A 22,603-nucleotide genomic window follows, 5' to 3' on the forward strand; every position below is an offset into this window, starting at 1 on the left:
TCTGGTGCTGCTTTTGAGGCTCTGGGGGTACAGCAGCAATTCTGAGACAGGAAAGTCCCATTTCACATCCTACTACACATAAATATGATGTTATTTTAACAAAACTGGGATTTTACTACGTATATCACTATTTTATAACCTGCTTTTTCACTTCATACTACATTTTGAGCATCTTTCCACATCAGTAGACTGCTACATCATATCATTTTAAGTGATTGATCAATATCACTTATATAAATATACTAAAACTTACATCCATCCCCAATTGTTGGCTGTTTTAGATCATTTCTAATTTTAGATTATTATTAATAATGTGATGTTTGGGGTGAATCTGTGTGAAGCTGACGAAAGGACCCCATTTGCACGAGTCCCTTTCAAATGCCTGGGAGTAATCTGGCAATTTTGTGTTCATAATTTTGTATTCTTTGCGTTATAGGGGCTCCCTAAATTGTCTAAACTTCAGGCTCCACAAGAACTGGATGTGTCCTTGGCTATGACAAACGTCTTCACACTCAATTTTTTTTCTTTTTTTTTTGGCTACGTCTTTATTTCCTGAGGATAAACTCCTAGAAACAGAATTGCTAGATTAAAGCAGATGCACATTTTTAAGATTCTTGGAACATATTGCCAAAGGGCCCTCCAGAATAGGTGATTTCATTTATACTCCCACTCTGCCTTGAATGAGAACACCCACAACTGGGACGGTTTCTAAGGGATTGTGTTTCCTTGTTATTGTGATTTGGTTGTAGCTGACATTCCCACCTTTTCCCGAAAGTAGAGGTTTTGATCTGTTATCCACGGGATCTGTGGGTAGAATTCTTGGGGTCTGTGAACTTGGTTGAGAAAAAATCACATCTTTATTTTCATCATTAGCTTCTCATTGAAATGTAATCATTCTTTCCATCTTGAGTGTAGACCACGAATCCCCATAGTATTCACAGTACAAATGACTTTAGCAGTCCTGTAACCAACAGAAATCACACGTTTTCATGCCTTGTTACAGATCTCTCAGAACATCATTTATGCTCATTGGTGCTTCAAAATTACGGTAGTTATTAGACTTGCCACTAGATCTTGTTGTGTAATGTGCTCATAAAGAACATGTATTCCTAAATCATAATTTATTTTTTAATATTTTGATAAGCATAGTCAATAGAATTGCTTTCCTTTATAATCATGTGTATTTTTTATTTTATGAATTTTAAAACTTTATTCTGAAAAGAGGTCCTTAGGCTTCACCAGACTGCCAAGGCATAATGAAGTTCAGAACCCTTAATCAACTCACATATCTTTAAAACTTACTGAAGGAAAGTAATTAAGCTTTCATGAACCCCTCCCTGGAGCCAGGCCCTGGGGGTACATGCTGGGGGTACAGAAGGGACAGGTTGACCTCCTGCTTTTGAGGAGCTCACAGTCTAGGTGGGACATGCAATTTCACAGCTCCTGCCACTCATTGTCCTGTGGACTGAGGGCCCAGTTTCTCAGATCTTTCAGGATTTTAAGAAAAATTAGATATCCAGATTTTTATATGTTCCCATATAAAACAACTCTTACAATTTTTAAATGTTGGCAACTAATCAAAATTTTTATAAACCACTGTGTGGGCCAAATAAATCATGTCTGAAGGCTAAATCTGGCCCAAATGGCACCAGTTTTCAACCTTTGCCCTAGGAAAGCTGAATTCCAGTGAGGGTGGGACAAATTCATTCTGTGGAACAAAGCAGCAGAGAACCTGAGCACCCCCACCCATACCCTACTCTGCTCCTTGTAAACCAGGGAAACAGGGAACTGGAGTCTTGGCTTTGAGAAGAGAGGAAATGAGAGAAGAAACTCTATTGTGGGCAGTGGGATTCCCTGTAACCTGGGTGCAGGCCGGGTGAGGAGAGACATGGCTGGAGGTAGATGCTACTGTAGTGAGAGTGTCAAGGGAATTGTGGGAACAATGAGGCAATTAAATTATTGTATATCTAGAAAACCTCAGAGCCTCTAGCAAATAAGATAAAATAAAATAACTGCAAAAGAAAAATCCTATTTGAATTATTAAGAAAAAATGATGTTATTAGATATAAGATGAATGTACAAAAACCAATTGCTTTTCTTATTTTTGACAATAAATGCATAGAAATGGAAATAGAAAAAAATATTCCCATTATGATATTGACAAAAACTATATTTAGAAATAAATTTAACAAGAAAGACATAGGGCGTCTATGAAGAAAGGTATACAATCTTGTAGCAAGATAGAACACAGGATCGGAGGCCGGGCGTAATGGCTCATGCCTGTAATTCCAGCACTTTGGGAGACTGAGGCGGGTGGATCACTTGAGGTCAGGAGTTCGAGACCAGCCTGGCCAACATGGCAAAACCCCATCTCTACTAAAAATACAAAAATTAGCCAGGTGTGGTGGCGCATGCCTGTAGTTCCAGCTACTCAGGAGGCTGAGGCAGGAGAATCACTTGAACCCAGGAGGCGGAGGTTGCAGTGAGCTGAGATTGTGCCACTGCACTCCAGCCTATGTGACAGAGCAAGACTCTGTCTCAAAAACAACACAAAAAGAGAACACAAGATCTGAACAAATGGAAAGATACACCATACTCTTGGATGGGAAGACTTAATATAGAAATGTCAAACCTTCCAAAATCAATTCCAAACACAGTGTGATGATCTTGATGTTTATACGAAGGAATAAATTCCTGAGAATAGCCAAAAAGATATGAAAAATAGTAACGGTACAAAATGACTTGTGTTGCAGGTATCAGAACCAACTTTAAAACCAGTCATTAGAGTAATGGTATAGGAACAGAGAAATAGATCAGTGAAAAAAAATAAGAAATCAAGAAATAGATCTCAAATATATATCAGGATTTAATATCTGACAGAGTAACCTTTTAATTATTTAATAAGCAATGCTTTCACAATTACTATTCATTTTGAGGCAAGTAAAATTGGATGATTATTCAACCTCAAAATAAAAAAACACATCTCAGGTTGGCTGGGCATAGTGGCTCACACCTGTAATCCTAGCACTTTGGGAGGCTGAGGCATGAGGATTCCTTGAGCCCAGGAGTTCAAGACCATCCTGGGCAACATAGGGAGACCCTCTCTCTATTTAAAAAAAAAATCAACATTTCAGGTTATGTAAAGATTTAAATGTAAAATAAAAAGCAAGATAACAAATTCTGGGTTTTTTGTTTTTTTTTTTTCTTTTGAGACAGAGTTTTGCTCTTGTTGTCCAGGTTGGAGTGCAGTGGCACCATCTCGGCTCACTACCAACCTCTGCCTCCTGGGTTTAAGCTATTCTGCCTCAGACTCCCGAGTAACTGGGATTATAGTCATGCACTACCAGGCTTGGCTAAGTTTTTTTGTATTTTTGGTAGAGACGGGGTCTCACCATGCTGGCCAGGCTGGTCATGCACTACTGACCTCAGGTGATCTGCCTACCTCAGCCTTCCAAAGTGCTGGGATTACACATGTGAGCCATTGTGCCTAGCCAACATAACATATTTTACAAGAAAAATTAGGAGACTATATGAGCAACCTGAGTGAAACTTAATAAAATTAAGAAGTGATTAAGGAAAAGTGAGACCTTGGAAAACATTGTAGGCCAAAAGATACATAAGCAGGGTCAATAGACAAGTGAGTTATGGAAATGTGAGACAAAGTTTAAGATCTACAACATACAACAAGGATTTATAAATTAATAAGAAAGAGTTAACTCAGTAGAAAAATGGGCAAAGGATAAAAATGGGCAATTCACAGAAGAGTTCATCCAAATGGCAAAAAACAAACAAACAAACAAACAAAAAAACCACAAAAAGCTGTTCAGCTACAGCAGTAGGAAAATGCAATTTAAAGTAACAGTGACAGATCATTTTATACCCACAGCAAAACCTGCATTTCTGGCAGGGAAACACAGAAAAAGATACTTTCATATGTTGTTTGTGGAAATGTGAAACATTACTGTTTTTTTGAAATGCAAACTTTATTAAAAGTATATATAGTATACATTTAAAATGTGTAGAATATATATATCTCCACTGATTTACTTCTAGGTATTCATTCCACAAGAACACAAACCCTAGAGAGTACAGGCATATGAATAGAATTTTTTGCCTCATGTTTATAGTTGAAGAAAAGATAAAGCTATTGTTCATCAATAGGAGAACGGCTGAATAAATTATGGAATACTCACACTATGGAATATAATGTAATCTCAAAAATGATTTGAAACTTATATCAGTTTATTTGGGGGGATTTCCTTGAAGTACTATTGATTAAAAAAACGAAATGCAAGACAGTATAATAGAATATCATCCCACTTTTATAAAATAACATTTAAAATCTCTAATACATGCGTATGTGTGTTTGTATACAATTTAAATGTGTCTGTCAGTGATTACTCAATTAAGGAGAAAACATACAAGAGGATGGACACAATGGGTTATCTGGGATCAAAGGGGAGGGTGGTACAAGCTGACATGAGCAATGTGGAAAGTGAGGAGGGAAACATTTTTGGCTCATCCTCCACCAAATAAAATAAAATAAAATAAAAAAGCAGGGGCCTTTGGAATTGGACTCCCTCACCCTGCAGCCTGGCTAGTCCCCTGCTCCCAGAATGCTTGACATCCTTCCCACCACCCTATACATGGCCTTCCGTGTTTTTTCCATGATGCTAGAATGGGGCAATCAAGTCACTGAGGGGCAAGGAGGGTCCAGGGGTGGGGAGCTGCTTTCAGTGCATGAGAAAGGACCTCAGGGTCCAGAGTTCAGGCTGCACTCTCCCCAGGCAGCTTGGCAAATTCATGAGAGTGAGGAGAAGAGGCCATGGGAAGTATTAATTCACTTGCTCTCTCAACTGAAGTCCCCCTCCTTCCATCTTAGCTGACAGGTCATGTCCTCAGAGACGATTCTTCTGAGACCCACCCCTCAATGATCTCGCCCTTCATTCCCTTTCATAGCACTCACTACAATTTGCCATCGTTTTTGTTTGTGTTTAATGTATGTTTCCCCATAAGCGCCCCAACAGGAGGAACACTGCTTGTGCAGTACCCAGTATGAGATGTGGCGGGGTTCCGGAAACGCTGGCTGCTTTCAGTCATTTGCTCACTCACTCTCTCCTTCACTGACTCAATCTTTTATGCATTTCTTTCTTCATTTTTTCCCTTATTCACTCCAGAAACATGCTATTGGTCCATGCTTTTTCCCGATCTGAATCTTCTGCTTTCTAGGGTGGCTTTTTCAGAGAAGGCGGGAGTGGGGACATGATGGCAGAATTCTGGGAATGCATCCACAACTTGGGAGGGCCTAGCTGGGTGAGTTGGAAGCTCTCCAGGGAAGGAGGGAAGATTCCAGAAGGCTGGAAGTCCTGAGCAGAAGGTGCTGAATGAGGAGAGAGGAGAAAGTGATGTGGTGGAGGCTGGGCCAGGGAGACCCCTCTACTTCCAGGCATGCCCTGGCTCTTCCTGCTGCCAGGCCTTGGGTCCTGCCATTTGTTCTGCCTGGAAAGCCTCTTCCCATCTCCACGTGTTGAAATCCTACCCTTCCTTGCAGAGCCAGCCCAGATGTCCTCGAAGTCTTGCCTCACTCCTCCAGCTGGAAGGGCTGCTCCCTGCTACAAACAAACTTCCCTAGCACAAAATCTGGACCTCCCTCAAGGCGCTCACCACTTCCTGGCTTGGGTTGTGGTGTTGGCCCCTCTCTCCACCCCATAGGCAGAGGCTCCTCCAACTGTTCCCTGTATCCTGCAGGGCCTAGGGCCCATTACAGAGCAGATGCCCAAGCCACTCTGGCTGAACGAATGAGCAGTGATGAGTTTGGGGGTAGGCGGGCAATGATTATGACCCCATTTTACAGATGCGGAAATAGAGGCACAGCTAAGTGATGGACTTGACCTTGGTCCCACAGTGAAGAAGTAACAGAACCTAGACTCAGGCCAGTGTTTCTGGTCCCAGAGGCCGGGCTCTTTCCAGGGCAGCTTGGTGGGAGGTGAGGTAGGGTGGGGCGGAATGAGACTGGGTCCTGGGAACCAGCAGGCCACGGAGAGCCGCAGTTCGGACGGCCAAGTTCAGGGAAAGCGCAGCTGGGGAGGAGCCAAGGTATTTATTATGCTTGGTCTCCAGTTCCAAACAGAGCTGATGGATGGAGCTGCTCCAGTTCCTATAAACAGCTCGGGCCTCCCTCCCCCCGCCCTCCCCATTCTTAGCCACCACAGCCCAACTGTTTCCAGTGCGATAGGGGTGGGGGTGGGGGGAGATGACCAAGAAGAGAAGAATGGGAGACGAGGGGGAGCAAAGGAGGGGGGAGGACAAAGATAAGACAGGGTCCTAGAGGCCTGAGGAAGCTGCAGGGAACGGAGGGTGGTCAGAGAGGATTCTTTGCCCTCCCACTGGCCCCTGCTGCCGTGGGCGGCCCACAGTCTGCATTCCCCTGTCCTCTCTGTGTCCCCTGGGTCTGTTCAAACAGCCTCTTCCTCGCCACATTCTCTGAGGGCTTGTCTCAACTCCACAAGCTTCTGAGTCCTGGAGGACAGGGGCCATTCACTGAGAAAACCTTTTCGGAGCTGGCTTTAGTCTGTGTTGGCTCACAGGCCCTGGGGACAGATAGGACTCCGGGTAGGACCTCCCCCCAGGAGCTCCTGGCCCGGTGGGTGGGTCAGGCAGACACCCAATGCTGAGGGCAGCCCAGGCCTGTGGGCAGCTGGAGGAAAGAAATCCAGACAGTCTTCCCAGAGAAGGTGATGGAGGTGATACAGGCGAGGGTGGTGAAGGAGATTGTGCCAGTGGGTCTGGGGTGAGCTGGTTCCGGCAGAGGAGGTGGGAGAGGCACAGGAGGCAGTGCTGCCTAATGGTTAAGACTGCTGGCTCCAGAGTGGGACAGCCTGGGTTCAAGTCTCATCACTGGAGCTCAGTTCTCTAAAATGAGGATGATAACAGTAGAAATCTCTTCAAAGATTGTCAGAATTAAACACGACAATGCACATCCAGTGCTCAGCATGCCCTAAAGTGCTCAACGATGGCCATCTCTGAGCATGTTGTGAGAGGTGGCGGGAGAGAGATGGGTCTCATGGGCCCAGTGAGCTGCCTGAAGGACAGGGGCACAGAACACAGACGGTGGGTCCCAGATCCTGGAGGATGTGGCCAGCCTGTGGGTGTGAGAGGGTGAGTTGCTGGCGCGTCCCGGGACCCGTTCCTGGTGGAATGCCACACCAGTGCATGGAACCCCGGGAGTTGGGCCCTGCACCTCAGGCTGACTGTGACCTGGGGGTGGCAGGGCCTCCCCTCTCCCTACAAGCTGAGAGCTCGAGAAGCTGGATGCTCTGATGACCTAGTTGGCAGCTGTGTCCACGTTTGGCTGAAAACAGGAATTTCTGCCTCACTGGGGGTCTTGGCCAGGTGAGCAAACTCCCCTGTTTGTCAGGAAAAGGGGTCAGGGACCTGGTGGGCTCCCTGCTGGAGCAGAGGCCCGCAGACCCTGGGCTAAGGTCAGCCTAAGCGCTTGCCTTCCCCTTAGGCCTTAATGGAGCACCTACTGTGTGCCAGAGGGTGGGGCTCTCTCCTCTCTCCCCCAGCCCTACCCCATGAAATAGGCATTTAGAATTTCCCTTTGCAGACTGGGAGCCAGGAGCGGGAATGGGGAGGTGAGAAGGCATGGACCAGAGAAATGGAAGAATCTCCAGAAGGCAGAGCTGCCAACCCTGGGTCCAGGGGCTGCCAGGCCAAGGGAAGGGGTCCAGGGTGCCTGGGGGTGGGGAGGAAAAGCATCACTGAGCGGGAGCTTTCGGGAGAGGCAGTCAGGGAAGGGAAGGGCAAAGGCACAGTGCCAGGCTGCTGACAGGGGGAAGTGGAAGGTGTGAGGCCAGAGGAACAAGCACCCCCTGCTCTGTGTGCTCTGCCCTCGCCTGTCACGCCTCTCAGTGCTCCCCTACCCAGGTGAGGCTGCTTCTGTCCCACACCCCACATTCACCCTCCAACTCCAAGCCAGGAACCAGGTATGTTTTCTTCCAAGTTCAACCTTGATCTGCAGTCTGGCTGATCACTGAATTCTCCAGTCCATGGGGACCTTTAGCCCTCTACCTAGGGAGGCCTCTGGGTACCAGAGTTGGACTTTCAGGAGGGATGGGGCTGGAGACAGAGATGTGGGTCATCAGAGCAATGGGGTGTTTCAGCAATGAGGCCACGGTGTTCCCAAGGGAAAAGGGCCTAGGATGGAGCTATCACCACTTACAGCTGGCTCGAGGAAGATGAGCAAAGACCCTGAAAAGGAGTGGCCTGGGAGGGAGGAGACGGCTTCCTGTGTGGGATCACAGCTGTGGGGAGAGCATGCCCAGCAGGGGTATGGGTGGGGGGCCTGCTGCACAGGGCCTAGGGAGAGGAGGTCTGAAAAGTGTGCAGAGTTTGGCAAAGAATACCCCTGACGCTGGTAGCAAGGGCAGCATGGAGCTGGGAGGGGCTGAAGGCAGCTCCAGGTGGGTTGAGAACGGGAGGGGCCGGAAGGGAAGCTGGTCTATGAAGAGCAGGAGGAGGAAGGGGAAAATGGCTGAGGGGCTTCTCACTATTTTTAAGATGGGCAAGACTTGAGTCCAGCTGAAGTCTGAGAGGAAGATGTAAATAGGGAGGGAGAGGCTGGAGGCAGAAGAGAGCATGACGGGGCTGGGGACCCCGAGGAGGAGGGGCAGTGCAGCCTCTGAGATGGGGCACAGAGGGCTGAGCACAGAGAAGGGGAGGGGGCCTGTAGCTGTAGCAGGAAGGAAACAAACAGAAGCCCCCAGCCTCTCAGCCCTGGGGTGGGGAGCACGCTCGCCTGTTGAGTGTAGGGCGACAGAGGTGTAGCAGGGGCCGTGCTAGTGGCTGCGGCTCCAAGGTCCAGGGTGGTGCTGGCCCAGAGCCTCAGTGTCCTCAGGGATTTGCCATGAGGATTGAATGACCGTAATGGGATTGAGAGGCAGGGTTCAAGTGGATGCGATGAAGCGGGTTGCAAAGAGGAGGCTGGCGGCCACACTGCTTCTCCAAAATTAGTTTTTAATACATTCAGGTAGGTTATGCAAAGAGTTGGTCCCGAGGCCTGGGCTGCGGCCTGGGTCCTGGGAATTGACAGCAGCATTGTGTAGTGTTTTCAAAGATCAGGCGTGAGGACCCACACCTTGGCCTCCAGGCCTAAGGAAGAGTGTCACGTGCAGTAGCACCTGTGGTTGTGATCCCAACCAGGACTGGGTCTGCCTGGGTGCTCCACACATCACCAGGGCCTAGCCCTGGCTCTGCCCATTGACTCTCCCTTAACTTCCTCTGGGCCTCGGTGTTCTCCTCTGTAAAATGGGGTGGAGAGAGTGGCATTTTCATTTTCTTGCACATTACTGAGCCCACATCATGAGCCAGACTGTGGGCCAAGCACAGGTAAGATGATGAAGACAGCAACACAAGGTCTTGAGTTGGTCCCAGCGTGTCCATTCTTCCCAGACAGCTCATGACTCCATGCTATGAGGGATAGGGGGTTATCTGGGTGAGCCTTTCTACCTATTTTTCCAAGAGGGAAAAAAAAAATCCTTGCATGAGGAGGCACAGAAAGGAAGTTTGGAGCCAGCATTATCTTGTGATGTGACAGCCAAGAGAGGACATCACTCTGGTCCAACCCCCCATCTCACCCCCAAATAGGGCTTTTTTTTCCCCAGAGGCTCTGTATAGCTCTCCACAAGTTTCATTCTCTTCCTAAGCCTCAGTTTCCCCATCTGTGCAATGGGGAGGTTGGATTCAATAGTCTCAAAGTCCAGGCTCTGCTCAATAGAGGAAAAGGGAATGAGAGCATGCAAGAACACAGAGAACAGGAGAACCCACACCAGGGTGGAAAGGATGGAAGGAGGGAAACTAAGGCAGAGAAGGAGGAGAGCGCCTGCAGCTGCCTGCCTGGGAGAGAGGAGGGAGCAGGTGTGCATAGCACAGGATACTTCCAGACCCTGCTCGGGCTATGTGGAGCCACTTCCTGTCCACTTAACGGCCTGCAGCCCCTGCAGTGGCAAAGATCAGGCCCTGGAGACAGAAGGATGAGGGTTTGAGTCTCACCTAAGGCATTAGTTAGCTGGGGCCCTGGAAGGAGATTTGTAGAACTTCAGTTTCCTCTTTTATAAAATGGGGATAAAATACCAACCTCCAAGGGCTGTCATATAGGGGCAGACACAGGCTTGGATTCACATCCACATCTGCCAAGCTGGGTGCAAAACAGAATCAGATATCTAAGGTTTTAGCTCCTGGCTTAGCAGCCAAGGCGGGGCTGCGATGGAGAAGGGCTGGGCAGGGACGGCGCTTAGAGCAGTACTGGGGTCAGGCTGTGTAACATGAGAGTGCCAGGCAGGGAGACGGCCTGTCCAGAGCAGGAGACGGAATGGTCCAGTGCCGGGCTGGACCCCTTAACCAGACCCTGCTGGAGCCGCCACGGCCCGCCTAACAGCACCAGATCCAAGACACACTCGTATGGCTCCAATTCTCTCTTCCAGTCATAAGCTTTTCATTTTCAGAGAGACTGAAAGTCATTATCAGAAGATGTGACAAACAGTCTGCTTGGAAATGTCTCAGACAAATCCTCCCAGGCTTGGCCCTCTCTCACCCTGGCATGGCTGGGGCAGGACTCTTCGCATCGAACCAGCGGGGACTGCCGAGCTCCGGAGCCCCGGGCTTTCACACCTCAGGCCCTAAGCACACTGCGTGGTCGCCACGCGGCTCTGTAGCACTCCCTCCTACCAGACTGGGAGATTCTTGAGGGCGGGAGTGTATCTCATTTCCCAGCATTCCCAGTGCCCAGAGCAGAGTGTGGCACAAAGTAGATGCTCAGTGAAGATTTGTTGATCTGATAGGTCAACATTATTCCCTGCTGTCCCTGAAACCGCCCAACTTCTGGCTTCCACAGCTGGACCCAAAGTGCAGCCCGGGAAGGGGGTCACCCGCTGATGCAGCAGGCGGCAGAGAAAGGTGTCCCGGGTTGCAATTTGGAGACCAGAGTTCTGGGATCCTGGGTCACTGTGTGACCTTGAGTCAGTCCTCACTCTTCTCTGTACCTCAGGCTCCCCCATTGACCTAGAGTGTCTCCTGGCTTCTTTAGGCTTTATACTGTTGGTTAAACTTCTGCCGGCGGACACAGCAGCAGGTGGCCAGCGTGGTGAGGAGGATGGCAGAGACCAGTATGAAGGTGAGGATGATGATGAGGTTGATGTTCTTGAGCCCCCCCTTCTCACAGTCCTCAGGACGCACGTGGCTCAGGGACACCTCCTCCTGGGAGCTGAAGCGGCAGATCAGGTCCTGGGTGGCGTCCACGTCCACACGGCCCTGGTGCAGCTGGGCTGCCAGCCAGCCATTGCCACAGCAGCTGAGTGGATTCCCCTGCAGGTAGAGGCGCCGGAGGCTGGTCTCCAGGCCACCCATGGCACTGCCTGGCAGGAGGCTGAAGCTGTTGTTTCTCAGGTCCAGCACCTCCAGTGACACAGCCTGTGTCCAGGCGGGAAGGTGGCTCAGGCGGTTCTCGGCAAGATTGAGCCGCTTGAGGCAGATGAAGCAGGGCAGGTCCACCTGCAGGACCGTCAACCCATTGCCCTGCAGTGCCAGGACTTCCAAGGAGGCCTCCAGGCCTGTCAAGGCCCCCGTGGCCACCTCCAGCCCAGGGTTGGAAGAAAGGTCCAGCTCAGTCAGTGGGGTATGGAGGAAGGCCCCTGCCCTGAGCAGCTCTATCTCATTATCCACCAGGCTCAGGCTGCGGAGGGAGGCGATGCCAGAGAAGGCCACACAGCTGGCGGGGCCAGGCTCATTCGGCCCCCCACAGGGGCTGACCCGGTTCCCCTGCAGGTTGAGCCGCTGCAGGCTGGCCAGGTTGGCAAAGGTGTATGGAGGCAGGTCTCGCAGGGCATTGCCCTGTAGGAGCAGCGTCCGCAAGGACCCCAGGGCTCTGGCGCCCAGTTCCAGGGTCTCCAGGGCATTGTGGCTTAAATCAAGGAGCATCAGGCAGGGCAGGGAGCCCGAGCGCCGGGCCTCAAAGGTCCGCAAGCAGTTTCTGCTGAGGTTCAGGAAGCACAGGGAGGTCAGGTGCTCAAGAAAGCTGTCGGGGATGAGTTCAATCTCATTGTAGCTCAAATCCAGATTCAAGAGCTGGGAAAGGGGGCGGGCACTGGCATTCCCATTGGGGGTTGAGAGGGGCAGGGCTGACCAGCCCTCGGAAGGCGCGTGGATGCCCTTGCTGTCCTGGGGTGGCCCTGTGGGGAGCCGGATGAGGTTGTTGGACAAGTTCAGGTAGATGAGTCTCGGGAGCGCGGCCAGGTCGGGGAAATGGAGCAGTTTGTTCTCCCGCAGGTCAAGCCAGGTGAGCTGGAACTCGGCCTGGGGCTGGGAGGCCGTCTGAAAGGCCTCAATGCTGTTGCAGCTCAGGTCCAGCACCCGCAGCTGCTGAAGGCTGAAGTCGGAGATGCAGGTGAGGGAATTCCTGGAGAGGTTGAGATGGGTCAGGTGGGGCAGGCCCTCGAAGGCGCCATCCTCGATGTCCATCAGCACGTTGCTATGCAGGTCAAGCTGCTCCAGCGCAGGCATGTCCCGGAAGGTGTGGCGGGTGAGGCGAGTCAGACTGTTCTCTGCCAGTGAGAGGGTATGCAGGCTGGGTGCCTCCCCTAGCAGCCTCTCCAGCAGGCCGCTGTACAGGCTGTTCCCAGACAGGTCCAGGGAGGTCACACGTGGCAGGGGGCCCAGACCACCGGCACTCAGCGCAGTGGCCATCGCCAGCCGGTTGTGAGCCAGGCTGAGGTGCTCCAGGTGGGTCAGGGCCTGGAAGGCTCCTGGCTGGAGGAAGTTGATCTCATTGGTGCTCAGGTCCAGGTGACGAAGTGCCGTGTAGAAGCCCAGGGGTGAGGCCAGGATACTCCGCAGCTGGTTCCCAGAGAGATCAAGGGTCTCAGTGTCCGGCGGGAGCACCAAGGGGACCTGGAGCAGGCCCAGACCCTGGCACGAGACCTTCTTGTCCACCTGGGGAGGGGCAGGGTGGGGAGACAGCTGGCGTAAGTGGGCACGGTAGGGGATAAAACCAGACACGTTTATCCAGGAACCCTGCCTGGCTGGGAACCCTTCTCCCATGGACTCCCAGAATGCTCAACTTTCCCTCACTGCAGCCTGATCACCCCATGCCTGGATGACCCATCCGGCTCCCTGCCCCATCTCCAGCACCCAGCACAGTGCTGGGCATTAAGGAAGGAACTCGATGAAGTTTCTACGGGTGGACAGATGGAGAGATGACAGACAGATAGAAGGACAAATAAACTAACAAAGAAACCCTGTACTTATTATTACCCCTCTTACAGGAAACAGCCATATATCCCACAGAGTGACCCCAAGCCAGTGAGCAGCAGGGCACAGCAGGGACCCAAGGCTCCTGGTTCTATGCAGAGAGTTAAATTTCCAGGGGCAGGATGGGAATTTCTCCACTTTGGGAGAAATGTTTCCAAAAGGGAAAACTGTAATTTGTGCTCTGTCATCAGTTTTTATCTTGGCCTCAGACCTCATTCAGGCTCTCGTGTCATGGGCAGAACCTGGGTCCCGGGGCCTGCCTTCCTTGTGGATGCTTCCCAGGTGTGGCCTCCTCTCTGTTGCTGTTACCTGCTAGGGGGTGGCTTTCTTCCCAGGCTGGGTCAGGGGACTAGGCCCCTGGAGGTGGGAAGGGGCAGGGAAAAGATGGCCAGAGCCAAATCCACAGTCTTTGGTGACGAGACCATGTTTGTGCTGTGCGACCTCCAGGAAGTCACATAACCACTGTTTTCTTACGTCCTTCCCCAGCAGCCACTCAACATTTGACATCTTCGTTAATACTTCCAGGCCTGTGGTCCCATTGGTATTTACCACAGCCCGTGCATCTGATACGATCACCCCATTTACAGAAATCTAGGCTCAGGGAGGGGAAGGGAGGTGCCAGGATTGCCCAGCTGGTGAGGAGCAGAGCTGGGATATGAACCCAGGTTTTTTAACAACCAAAGGCCTCACTCTTGTTCTTCCGCAGATGTGCCTTCTGGGACCAAAATTCTTTCTGTGCAAATGCAGGTCTCCCTTTTCTCTTCCAGGCCTCCAGGAACCCCAGCCTTTCCCAGAAAAGAGTCTGACTTCCACAATCACCGGGCTCAGGCTCACTGCCCCCAGCTTCTGTCTCCACTGACCCATTCTGGCCCATTCACTGCTAAATGCCTGACAACGGCTCAAAAGCTCCACTCTGACTATGAGGCAGCTTGGCTTAAACTTCTCCATGGTGAAGTCCAGGACCCTCAGCAGGGCCTTCGAGGCTGTTTGTAGCCCCTGCCAACCTGTCCCCCACCTCCCACATGCAGTGACCACAGCTGACCACTGCCCATCATGCCCTCCCACACCCACTGCTGAGCCTCCTCCCTGAGCTGGATATGCCATCCCCAACCAGATCCACGTGTGAACTCTTCATGTTGAGCTTCAGGGCCTCCTCTACCAGGGAGCCCTCCCTGACTGTGCTTCCTCTCAGAGCTTTGCCCCGCTGAATTGTGGCTGTTTGTGTGGGGACCTGCTAGACAGCGAGCTCAGAGCAAACAGGGACTGGTTTGGTGGATGTGGATGCCTTGGACCTGACTAGCAAGTCAATTTTTCCTAATGAATGAGTCCCAGGCATCATCGGTTTAGTAAAGGTCTGAGGCACTGAATCAATCACTTCTCTGGGAGGAAAGAAAATGGATGATTGATATTTTCAGAATATAGTCAAAGACGGCTAGAGCAAGAAGAGTTCAGCTCACCCACTTCCCAGATGGGGACACTGAGGCCTGAAGATGGCAGTGACTTGCATGAATTCACAGTGAGCCAGTGGCTGAGCTGGTAGGGAAGGAACACAAGCTGGCGTGTTCCTCTCCTGGTCCAGCTCTGCGCTTCCTCCTGAGGGCCCCAAGGTGAGTAGGCGGAGGAAGAGACCTGCCCAGCCTCAGGCCTCTGTGTGGCTCTTCCTACTCCATGCAGCACAATGACTCCATGTAGCCGCCAAGGGAGGCAGCTTCACAGGGGCCTCAGGAGGCCCAGGGATGCCCCGGCAGTTGGGCACTTGTGAGAACCTGAAACCTGCCTGGCTGCCTTGCCCATCCTTGCCCTTCCTCCCTCACAACCTCTCTGCCTGCAGGGGCCACTAAACATAGCCTCCTCCTCACAGCCCTTACCCCCTGGGGCATTCCTTATTTAAAGCAGAAACAACGAAATGACCTGTGGTGGAGCCCCAGCTGTGTCAGGCTTCGTGCTGAGTGCAGAGGCCCCTACCTTCCCAATTAAATCTTCCCAGGCATTGTTCACCCTGCTCCTATTGTACCTCTAACGAAACTGAGGCTGAGGGGAGTGGGCTGCCCAAGATCAGACAGGCAGGGGCTCAAAACTCCCATTTGCAAATTCCTTTTCCTATTGGTGCCAGCCAAGTTCTGACCACTGGGCCCTCAGCTGGTCGGCACAGCAAAGAGCATCAGGGACCCACTTACTGAGTGTTACAGTGTGGGGGGCACTCTGCGGTGCCCCACGTGTTACCCCCGGGCAAGTGGAGAGGCATACTGCCTCTGGATAGGCAAAGGCTCCCTGGGGCACTAGCTCCTGAGACTTGATCCAGGACACAAAGTTTGCCAAGCCCACAGCCCAAGTCTTCCTCTCCATTCAGGGGCCCAAGACCCCTGCTCTGGAAGCCCAGGGGGCCTGCTGCTGGGCAGGGCTGCACTGGGATGCCCAGCTCCCCAGTCCAGTCCAGGAAAGAGCGTGAAGTCCAGGATGGTGCTCAGAGCTCCACTTCCAGGGTCTCCATGCCTCCTTCAGCTCTGAGCTCCCAGCATTGCCTGGCTTACAGTGGGAGGGAATTGGAGGAATTGGCCCTTGGCCAGAGTTTAGAGCTCCCACCCACTGTTCTGGGCTATCAGGATACCATTGCCCAGCTTCCTTTTTGTAAAACAAAGACTTGCCATCCAACTCCATTTCACCACCTGATCATGGGAGGAAAGCAGAGTAGGGAGAGGCACCAGGCAGTGAACAGTGGCAAAGGCAGCTGGGTTCGAATCCTGTAGGTCCCTGGTGGGTTACACGTCTTCCCCTTCCCCTCCCGTGTGTATTATCCCCATGCTGGTTCAGAAAGTGCTTTCCTATCTCTTATCTCATTTCCCCAGACTCCAAAACTCACTCGCTTCCCGTCTGCCTGTTGGGTGGTTAAGGTCTTTCCCCTCTGAGCCTCATCTCCCTGAGGTAGAATGTGCGTTTGTATTTGGTGACGTCTGAGGCCTTCTCTGCCCGTAATTCTGGGCTCCGGGAATCTTAGAAGGGCTCTGAAGAGCAAGAAAGGTGGTGGCAACAGGAGACACTGCACCCCCAGGGAAGGGCTGCGGGCAGGCAGCTGCCGGCACTTCCTGCCTCCTGAAGCAGCTGCCGGTTCTGTGTCATAAGCTTCTTCGAGTCTCAGGTCCAAGAGGGGCTTCCGGAGGCCCTGCCCTTTCCCCAGCCAGGCTCTGGTCTCAGTGACTGCCCGGCCTTACAAGTGGACCTAGGTGTTCTCTTTGCCCTGTATCTCATAGAGTCACAAGAACTTTAGGGCTAGTTTCCCTGGCTTGGGACAGGAGAAAGGAATAGAAGCAAATCAGACTTGGTCCTTGCCGTAGGGAAGTTCATGGTCTGGCAGGTGAGACAGGCTTAGACCCTTTCACCAACCCCCACCACGTGCTCAGTCTTCTCTGTATTGAGATAGAGGGAAGCCTGGGGACCACAGGAACCCAGAGGAACGTGTGATCAGACTAGGCCAGCCTGGGAGGGGCTTGGGGAGGCTTCCTGGAGATGGCAGCATTTGACCTGGGCAGTAAGGAGTGAGAGGCACCCCAGTGGGCAGTCCCAAGTCAAGGAGCCCAGTTAGGAAGGGGATTTGTCCCCAGGAGGGATGAGCACAGAGGAGCCCCTCCCAGCTGACCTACCCCAAATTCCCCATACATATATACATTCTAGATCCCCTAGCTGGGCCTACTGCTCTGTGGGGACAGCTTGGGGGAATACAGTGTAATATCAGCCTCACTGTTCCCAGCTGAATGACCTTGGAAAAGTCACAACCTCTCCAAGCCTCAGTCTCCTCCTTTGCAAAATGAGAATAATGGTGCTTACCTGGCAGGATTGTTGGGTAAACAAGGTGTTTAAACATTCTAGTAGGTGCTCATTAAATGCAAGGTACATTCCCTTTCCTCTCCTGACTCTTCTAACTTCTGGCTTTTGGGGCTGGGGCACTAGCACACCCTAGGGCAGGGAGGTGGGGGTGGCCCTCACCCTGTCTGGGCAGAGCATCTTACCATCTTACATGCCACTTTGTCTTGGTGTTGTGCAGCCAGGCCTAGGGTCAGCAGGGCCAGGAGCAGCAGGATCTGGGGGCTCATGGCTCTGTGTAGGGCAGAGAGGAAAGGGGAACACTGTAAGACCACTGGCTCCTTCCCACTGCCAGTCCCCACTCCCACCCATTCTGTGCCTGCCCTCGGAACCTCAGAGCACGGCTGGAGCTGGAGTAAAGGTGCTTTGAGCAGGGGAGAGCCGCGTGGGAAATGGGTCTGCAGCCCATCATAGTAGGCCTCTCACCCAGGCCAAGGAGCCACCTGTTACCCAGGGGAAGCAAGAGTTTTAAAGCGGCAGGTGACTTGGCCAGATGGGGGTTTTCAAAAGACCCCATCCGGCGGAAGACAGCCCGGAGGGGATGCACAGAAGGCTGACAGACCCTAAGGGTTACCCTAGGCCATGCTCAGGGCCAGGGAATGGGGGCATGGGGATGTAGAGGGGGTTTGGAGGGTGGGCCTCTGACTACATTTCCACCCAGGCCACACAAGTCCTCCATACCAGCTCCTCAGTCCCCATATGGAATTCCTCGTTTTCTGCCCACTCCCCCACCTTTATTTTGCCCTTTTCCTTTTGATTCTCTGATTCTCGAGCCCTTGCCATTGTTCAAGGCTTGGGCCCGGGCCTTGACAGGAAGCCCCACAGGAGGCCTGGCTGCCCCAGCACTGCTCTGCGGACTTCCCCAGGAGCAGCCTGGCAGGCCCTGTACTTTCACTGAAGCCACACTCTGGCCTCCTGGGCCAGCCCTTCCTTCTGAGAGCAGCCAGGGGTGGGGCTAAGGGGACTGCACAGGCCCTCAGCACGGTCAAATCCCAGTGCTGCTGGAGGCTCACTCACCCCCTTACTAAGGACATCGGCCAAGTGCTAGGGATATACAAATCCATCCATGAATTTCATTCATTCATTCACACCTTTACTGAATACCTCCTCATGTCTGGCTCTGTGCTGGGAACCGGGAACTCAGAAAACAAATGAACACAAAAAAGAAGTGACAGGGATACAGAGAGTCTTAAAGAGGGACACAGAAAGCCTTCCAAGAGCACCAGGCGCACAGTCACCCACATCCGACTGCTCCCTCTTGTCTCCTCTACCTTCCTGCTGTGTGACCTTACAAGTCGCTTCACCTCTCTGAGCCTCAGTCTCCTCATTTGAGGTTAATGGCAGCCATGCCAAGTTTTGTTGAGAATCAAACGAGATGCCACTACCAGAGCCCCCATTATGCACTAGGCCCTCTTCTCGGCACTTTCTAGGCGTGAACTCATTCCATCCTCACAAAAATTCAATGACTTGGTTCCATGATCATTTTACAGAAGGGAAAAAGAAAGCTCAGCGAGCTTAGGTACTACGCCCGAGGTCACGCCGTGAACAAGCCACTGGCCCAGGCAAGTCTGGATCCTGGGTCTGTGCCCTTCAAATTCACACTCTCAGGCCTCCCACAGTGGGTGCTCCCTGAGTGAGTGCTGAACCGCGATTTTGAAGGATGCTGCAGAAAAGGCATTTACAGGGCTTTTGAGGGCAGCGTCTTTGACTGTTGGAACCCACTAATGATGAGCTTTGGATGAAGATGGCTGCTGTGAATCCCATCTCGCTTGAAGGCATACAGACCACAGCCGGACCCGTGAACCCTATTCCCTGGCTCCCCTCAGGGCCACGGGCGCTGCCCCCGCAGCTGCTCTGCTCTCACCTGCATTACAGGTTGTGCTTTCACAGGAAACTTTGTTCTGCTGTTTAAAGAGCAGAACGCCACCGCCGGTTAAAAAGTTAGCATATTCAGAACTGAGTGAAAACCCCTTTGCAGGGCCTTCCAGGCCGTTGGGGAGCATGCCCTGCCCGGCCAGCTCTTCCCTCCAGCCTCCTTCCCCGGTGTCCCCTCTCACACTCTGGATTCTGGACATCTCATATTTCTATCAGTTCCCTGAGCAGATTTTCCCTGCCCCAAACCTTCACTTCCTCCCCTCTCCTCTTCTACTAAAGACCTCCTCATCCTTGGGGTCCCAGCTTAGATGGGCCAAGAGGTCTTCTTTGGTTCCCCAAGTCTGGGCTATGTCCTCCAGTCCTCCCAGAGCCCCCGAGCTTCCAGTGAGCACAGCACCAAGCCCTCCGTGGCTACTGTGCCCCACCCCCCTCCCATGGGAAGTGCCCCTAGAGAGGGGCTCACCGTCCTGAGATGCATCTCACAGCACACAGCAGGTCAGCAGCGGCACAGAGAACTGACACCAGGAGTATTGGTGACATGGGGTCGTTAGTGACAGCAGTTCTCCTTGGCTCTCCCTTCACCTCCCTGCCACATTCCCTTCCCCTATTTGTGCCATCAGTGGGCTCTGACTGCTCTCCCTGAAAAAGAGACCCCAGATCTTCCTACTTCCCTCTTGTCACTGCCACAGACTGAGATGCCACCCCAATACCGGCCTTAACCACAACACCCTGACCCCTTATAATCTGTCCTATACCTAGCAGCCAGAGAGATAAAATCATCTGTCAGACCCTAAACCTCTACTGTTTGAAAATCTCCAAGAAAATCCAGGCCATCCACAGTCTCCTCTCTGACTCTTGTCCATTTTCCCTTCCCTCACTAAATTCCAGCTTTCTTGCTGTTCCTTCAACACAGCAAATTCATTCCTGCCTCAGGGCCTTTGCTCCTGCGGTTTCCTCTCCCTGAATGCTCTTCCTCAGCTCCTCACATCATTTCCTCATCATTTATTTCTTATCATGTGGGAACAGGGGCCTACTAAGTAGGTGCTCACTAAAGACTAGTGAACAAGTGGCAAAGTCAGGGCAGAAGCTCAGCTGCAGCAGACTGAGTAGAGAGTGCCAGGTGAGGACAAGGAAGGGTCCTAGGCCCTTATTTCCCCTTCCTCTGCCAAACCCCACTCTATCCCCAAGGTGGCCCTGTGCACATCCAGAAGGGACCGTCCCTGCAGCACATGGGCACTCTGTCCTGGCATCTGACAGGAAGGGCCCCTCAGCTGTGGGCCCTCCTCAGTGGTGCCCAAGACTACTCTCTCTCAAAAAGGAGGACGGTGTCACTTAGACCCAGGCATGCATCCAAAGCCCACCACTCACCAGCTCTGCTCCCTAGGGTAAGTTCCTTCATTTCTTGGTGCCCCAGTGTCCTGTTGCAGGGCAGGCAGCTGGGTTCCAGTTCTGCCACTGGCCAACCCCAACTATTGTGATGATCCAGCAAAGAATAGCAGCAAAGGTGCCCTGCATCCTCACTGTCCTTCCAGCTGGCACAGTGACCCTGGCAGGGCTGAGCATCCCAGGTGAGGTGTGCTCAGTGGGGAGGCCCCAAGCCTGCAGACAAGTGGCCTGGGCAAGAGGAGGCAGAAAAGTGCTAAAGAATGTGTGTGTGTGTGTGCGTGTGTGTGAGAGAGACAGAGAGAGAGACAGAGAGAGAAGAGAGCAGGGGTAAGAGAGCAGGGGTACGGGGGGCAATGACTACTATCACAATAAGCCCACCCCTACATTTAAGGATGTTAGACAGTCTTTTAAGCACTTGACCTATATCACCTCATTTAATTCTCACAATCACCTATTGAGGCAATTACTGTAATTCCCATTTTACAGTTGAGAAAACAGGTTCCGAAAAGTGAAGTGACTTACCCTCAGAGTCACCCAGCTCATAAGGGCTTTGGAGCTCGGATTTATCCAGTTCTACATGACCTGAATACTGTGTTTTCTCCAGCACAAGCTGAGCCGACTCCCCCCATAGAACTGTCTTCTTTTGCCCATGAAGAAAAGGAGGCTCAGAGAGGTGACTTACCTAAAGTCACACAAGGAGCAAACAGCAGGGTCAGGATCAGAATCCAGTTCATCTACCTCCAAAGCAAATGTTTCCACTATAACGGACCAAGGTCTCCTTCCCTAAGCCCTGCCAACGACCCCTCACATGCAGGAGCAGGGCAGACTAGCTCACAGTCTGGGCTCTGAGGTCCTCTCTCCCTCCTCTCGGCCTCAGCTGACTTACTGGCAGAGTGGGGTCCTGGGAGAGCTGCTGCGGACGTTCCTGTCAAGCAGTGAATCACTAAGGGCAAGCCTCGTTCTGGAGACATGTGCATCCCACGGGGGAATTAGACCTTAACCCAAAGGAATGTGGCTGTGATGGCGGAATTTCAGGCAGCTCGGGGTGGGGGTGGGGGTCCCTCACATCTTACCAGCCATGAAGAAGGCTGGCTTCAGAGCCCCTTGCAGAGCGGTAGGTGCCTCCCACCCCACTACGAGAAATGGGCAGGCCATCTAGTGCTGTGGGATGGGCAGCCCCACGCCTGGCCGGGATCGGAACGTTGCAGGAAACGTGAATTCAAATTCCGGTCTGCCCTTGCCTAGCTGTGTGTTCCTGGGCAAGTCCGGTCTTCAGGCCTTTGTTTTCCCAGCTGTCAAATGGGAAACTCGGCCTCACACCTTTGCGGGAGACAGGAGCCTTGGGGGCCTCCCAGGAACCGAGGGAGGGTCAGCCCCAGCCCCACGCGCGCAGTGGGGACGGCGGGAGGGTAGGGTTTGGGGGCCGTCTCGCGGGACCAGACCCCGCCCTGCGCTCGCGAGGGGCGCGCAACAGTGCGCCCCCCGAGGGCCGGCCACCTCGCCCGCCTGGCGGCTCCTACCTGGCTCAGCGCGGCCGCAGTTCCTCTCCCGGGCAGTCTCGGCACATTTTGCGCAAACCCGCCCCCGGGTCCCACCCCGCGCCAGACCCCGGGGTCACGGCCCGAGGAGGCGCAGGCCGCTCAGCTGCCCCACCGGAGCCCCCGCGCTCCGGCTGCAATTTAAATACCTCTCCCGCCGGCCCGCCACGCCACGCCCCCCTCCGGCGAGGCCGCGGGGTCCTAGCGCCTGGCCCCGTGCCTCGGTTTATCCGGAGCTGGCGGAGGCGGACTGGGGCGGAGCGGCGAAGCATCTTCATCACCCTGGGACCTCGGCCGGGAAGGGGCGGGGACCCAGAGGGGTGAGATGAGAGGGCGGGAGGGAGAGGGGTCGCAGAGGAAGCGCCGTGGGAGCTAGGCCCGTCCCGGTGGCCGCCGCACGTGCAGTTCGCGGCCCGGCGGGGTCCGGAGAGGGGCGCGGTGGCTCTAGGAGCCGCAGGTCCACAGAGGAAATCCGGCCTGGCCCCGATTTCCCAGCTGCTGGCGCCGCCGCACTTAACGCGGGGGCAAACAGGCGAGGTGACGGCGGGGCTGAATGCGGAAGGAAATGACCCTTCTCTGGCCCTGGGGCGGCCGCGGAGGGGGTTCCCCGCACCAAGCCGTCCGCTCTGGTGGGTCCTGGC

At 52.9% G+C, this 22,603-nt stretch overlaps 1 protein-coding gene across 4 annotated transcripts; it reads right to left on the reverse strand.

The window, feature by feature from the left end:
- Positions 1-8,998: 8,998 nt before the first annotated feature.
- LRRC32 (leucine rich repeat containing 32) lies at positions 8,999-22,277 on the reverse strand. Of its 4 annotated transcripts, XM_025357852.1 has the most exons (4): positions 21,666-21,813; positions 21,311-21,419; positions 17,310-17,397; positions 8,999-12,987 (listed from the first exon to the last, which is right to left on the reverse strand). In XM_025357852.1, exons 3-4 carry the CDS (start codon positions 17,391-17,393, stop codon positions 11,083-11,085), a joined length of 1,989 nt encoding a protein of 662 aa, XP_025213637.1. In that variant the 5' UTR covers positions 17,394-17,397; positions 21,311-21,419; positions 21,666-21,813; the 3' UTR covers positions 8,999-11,082. The 4 variants fall into 4 exon arrangements, with proteins under 4 accessions (XP_025213637.1, XP_025213635.1, XP_025213636.1 ...); XM_025357850.1 differs by lacking the exons at positions 21,311-21,419; positions 21,666-21,813 and adding an exon at positions 21,945-22,277; XM_025357851.1 differs by lacking the exon at positions 21,666-21,813 and having other exon boundaries at positions 21,107-21,393.
- Positions 22,278-22,603: the final 326 nt, after the last annotated feature.

Source organism: Theropithecus gelada, chromosome 14 (assembly GCF_003255815.1).
Source record: "Theropithecus gelada isolate Dixy chromosome 14, Tgel_1.0, whole genome shotgun sequence".
Classification (NCBI taxonomy): domain Eukaryota; kingdom Metazoa; phylum Chordata; class Mammalia; order Primates; family Cercopithecidae; genus Theropithecus; species Theropithecus gelada.

Excerpts from the sequence above, each read along its gene's own strand:
- LRRC32 (XM_025357849.1), bottom strand. The coding sequence starts at position 13,095 with ATGGGAGAAGGGTTCCCAGCCAGGCAGGGTTCCTGGATAAACGTGTCT.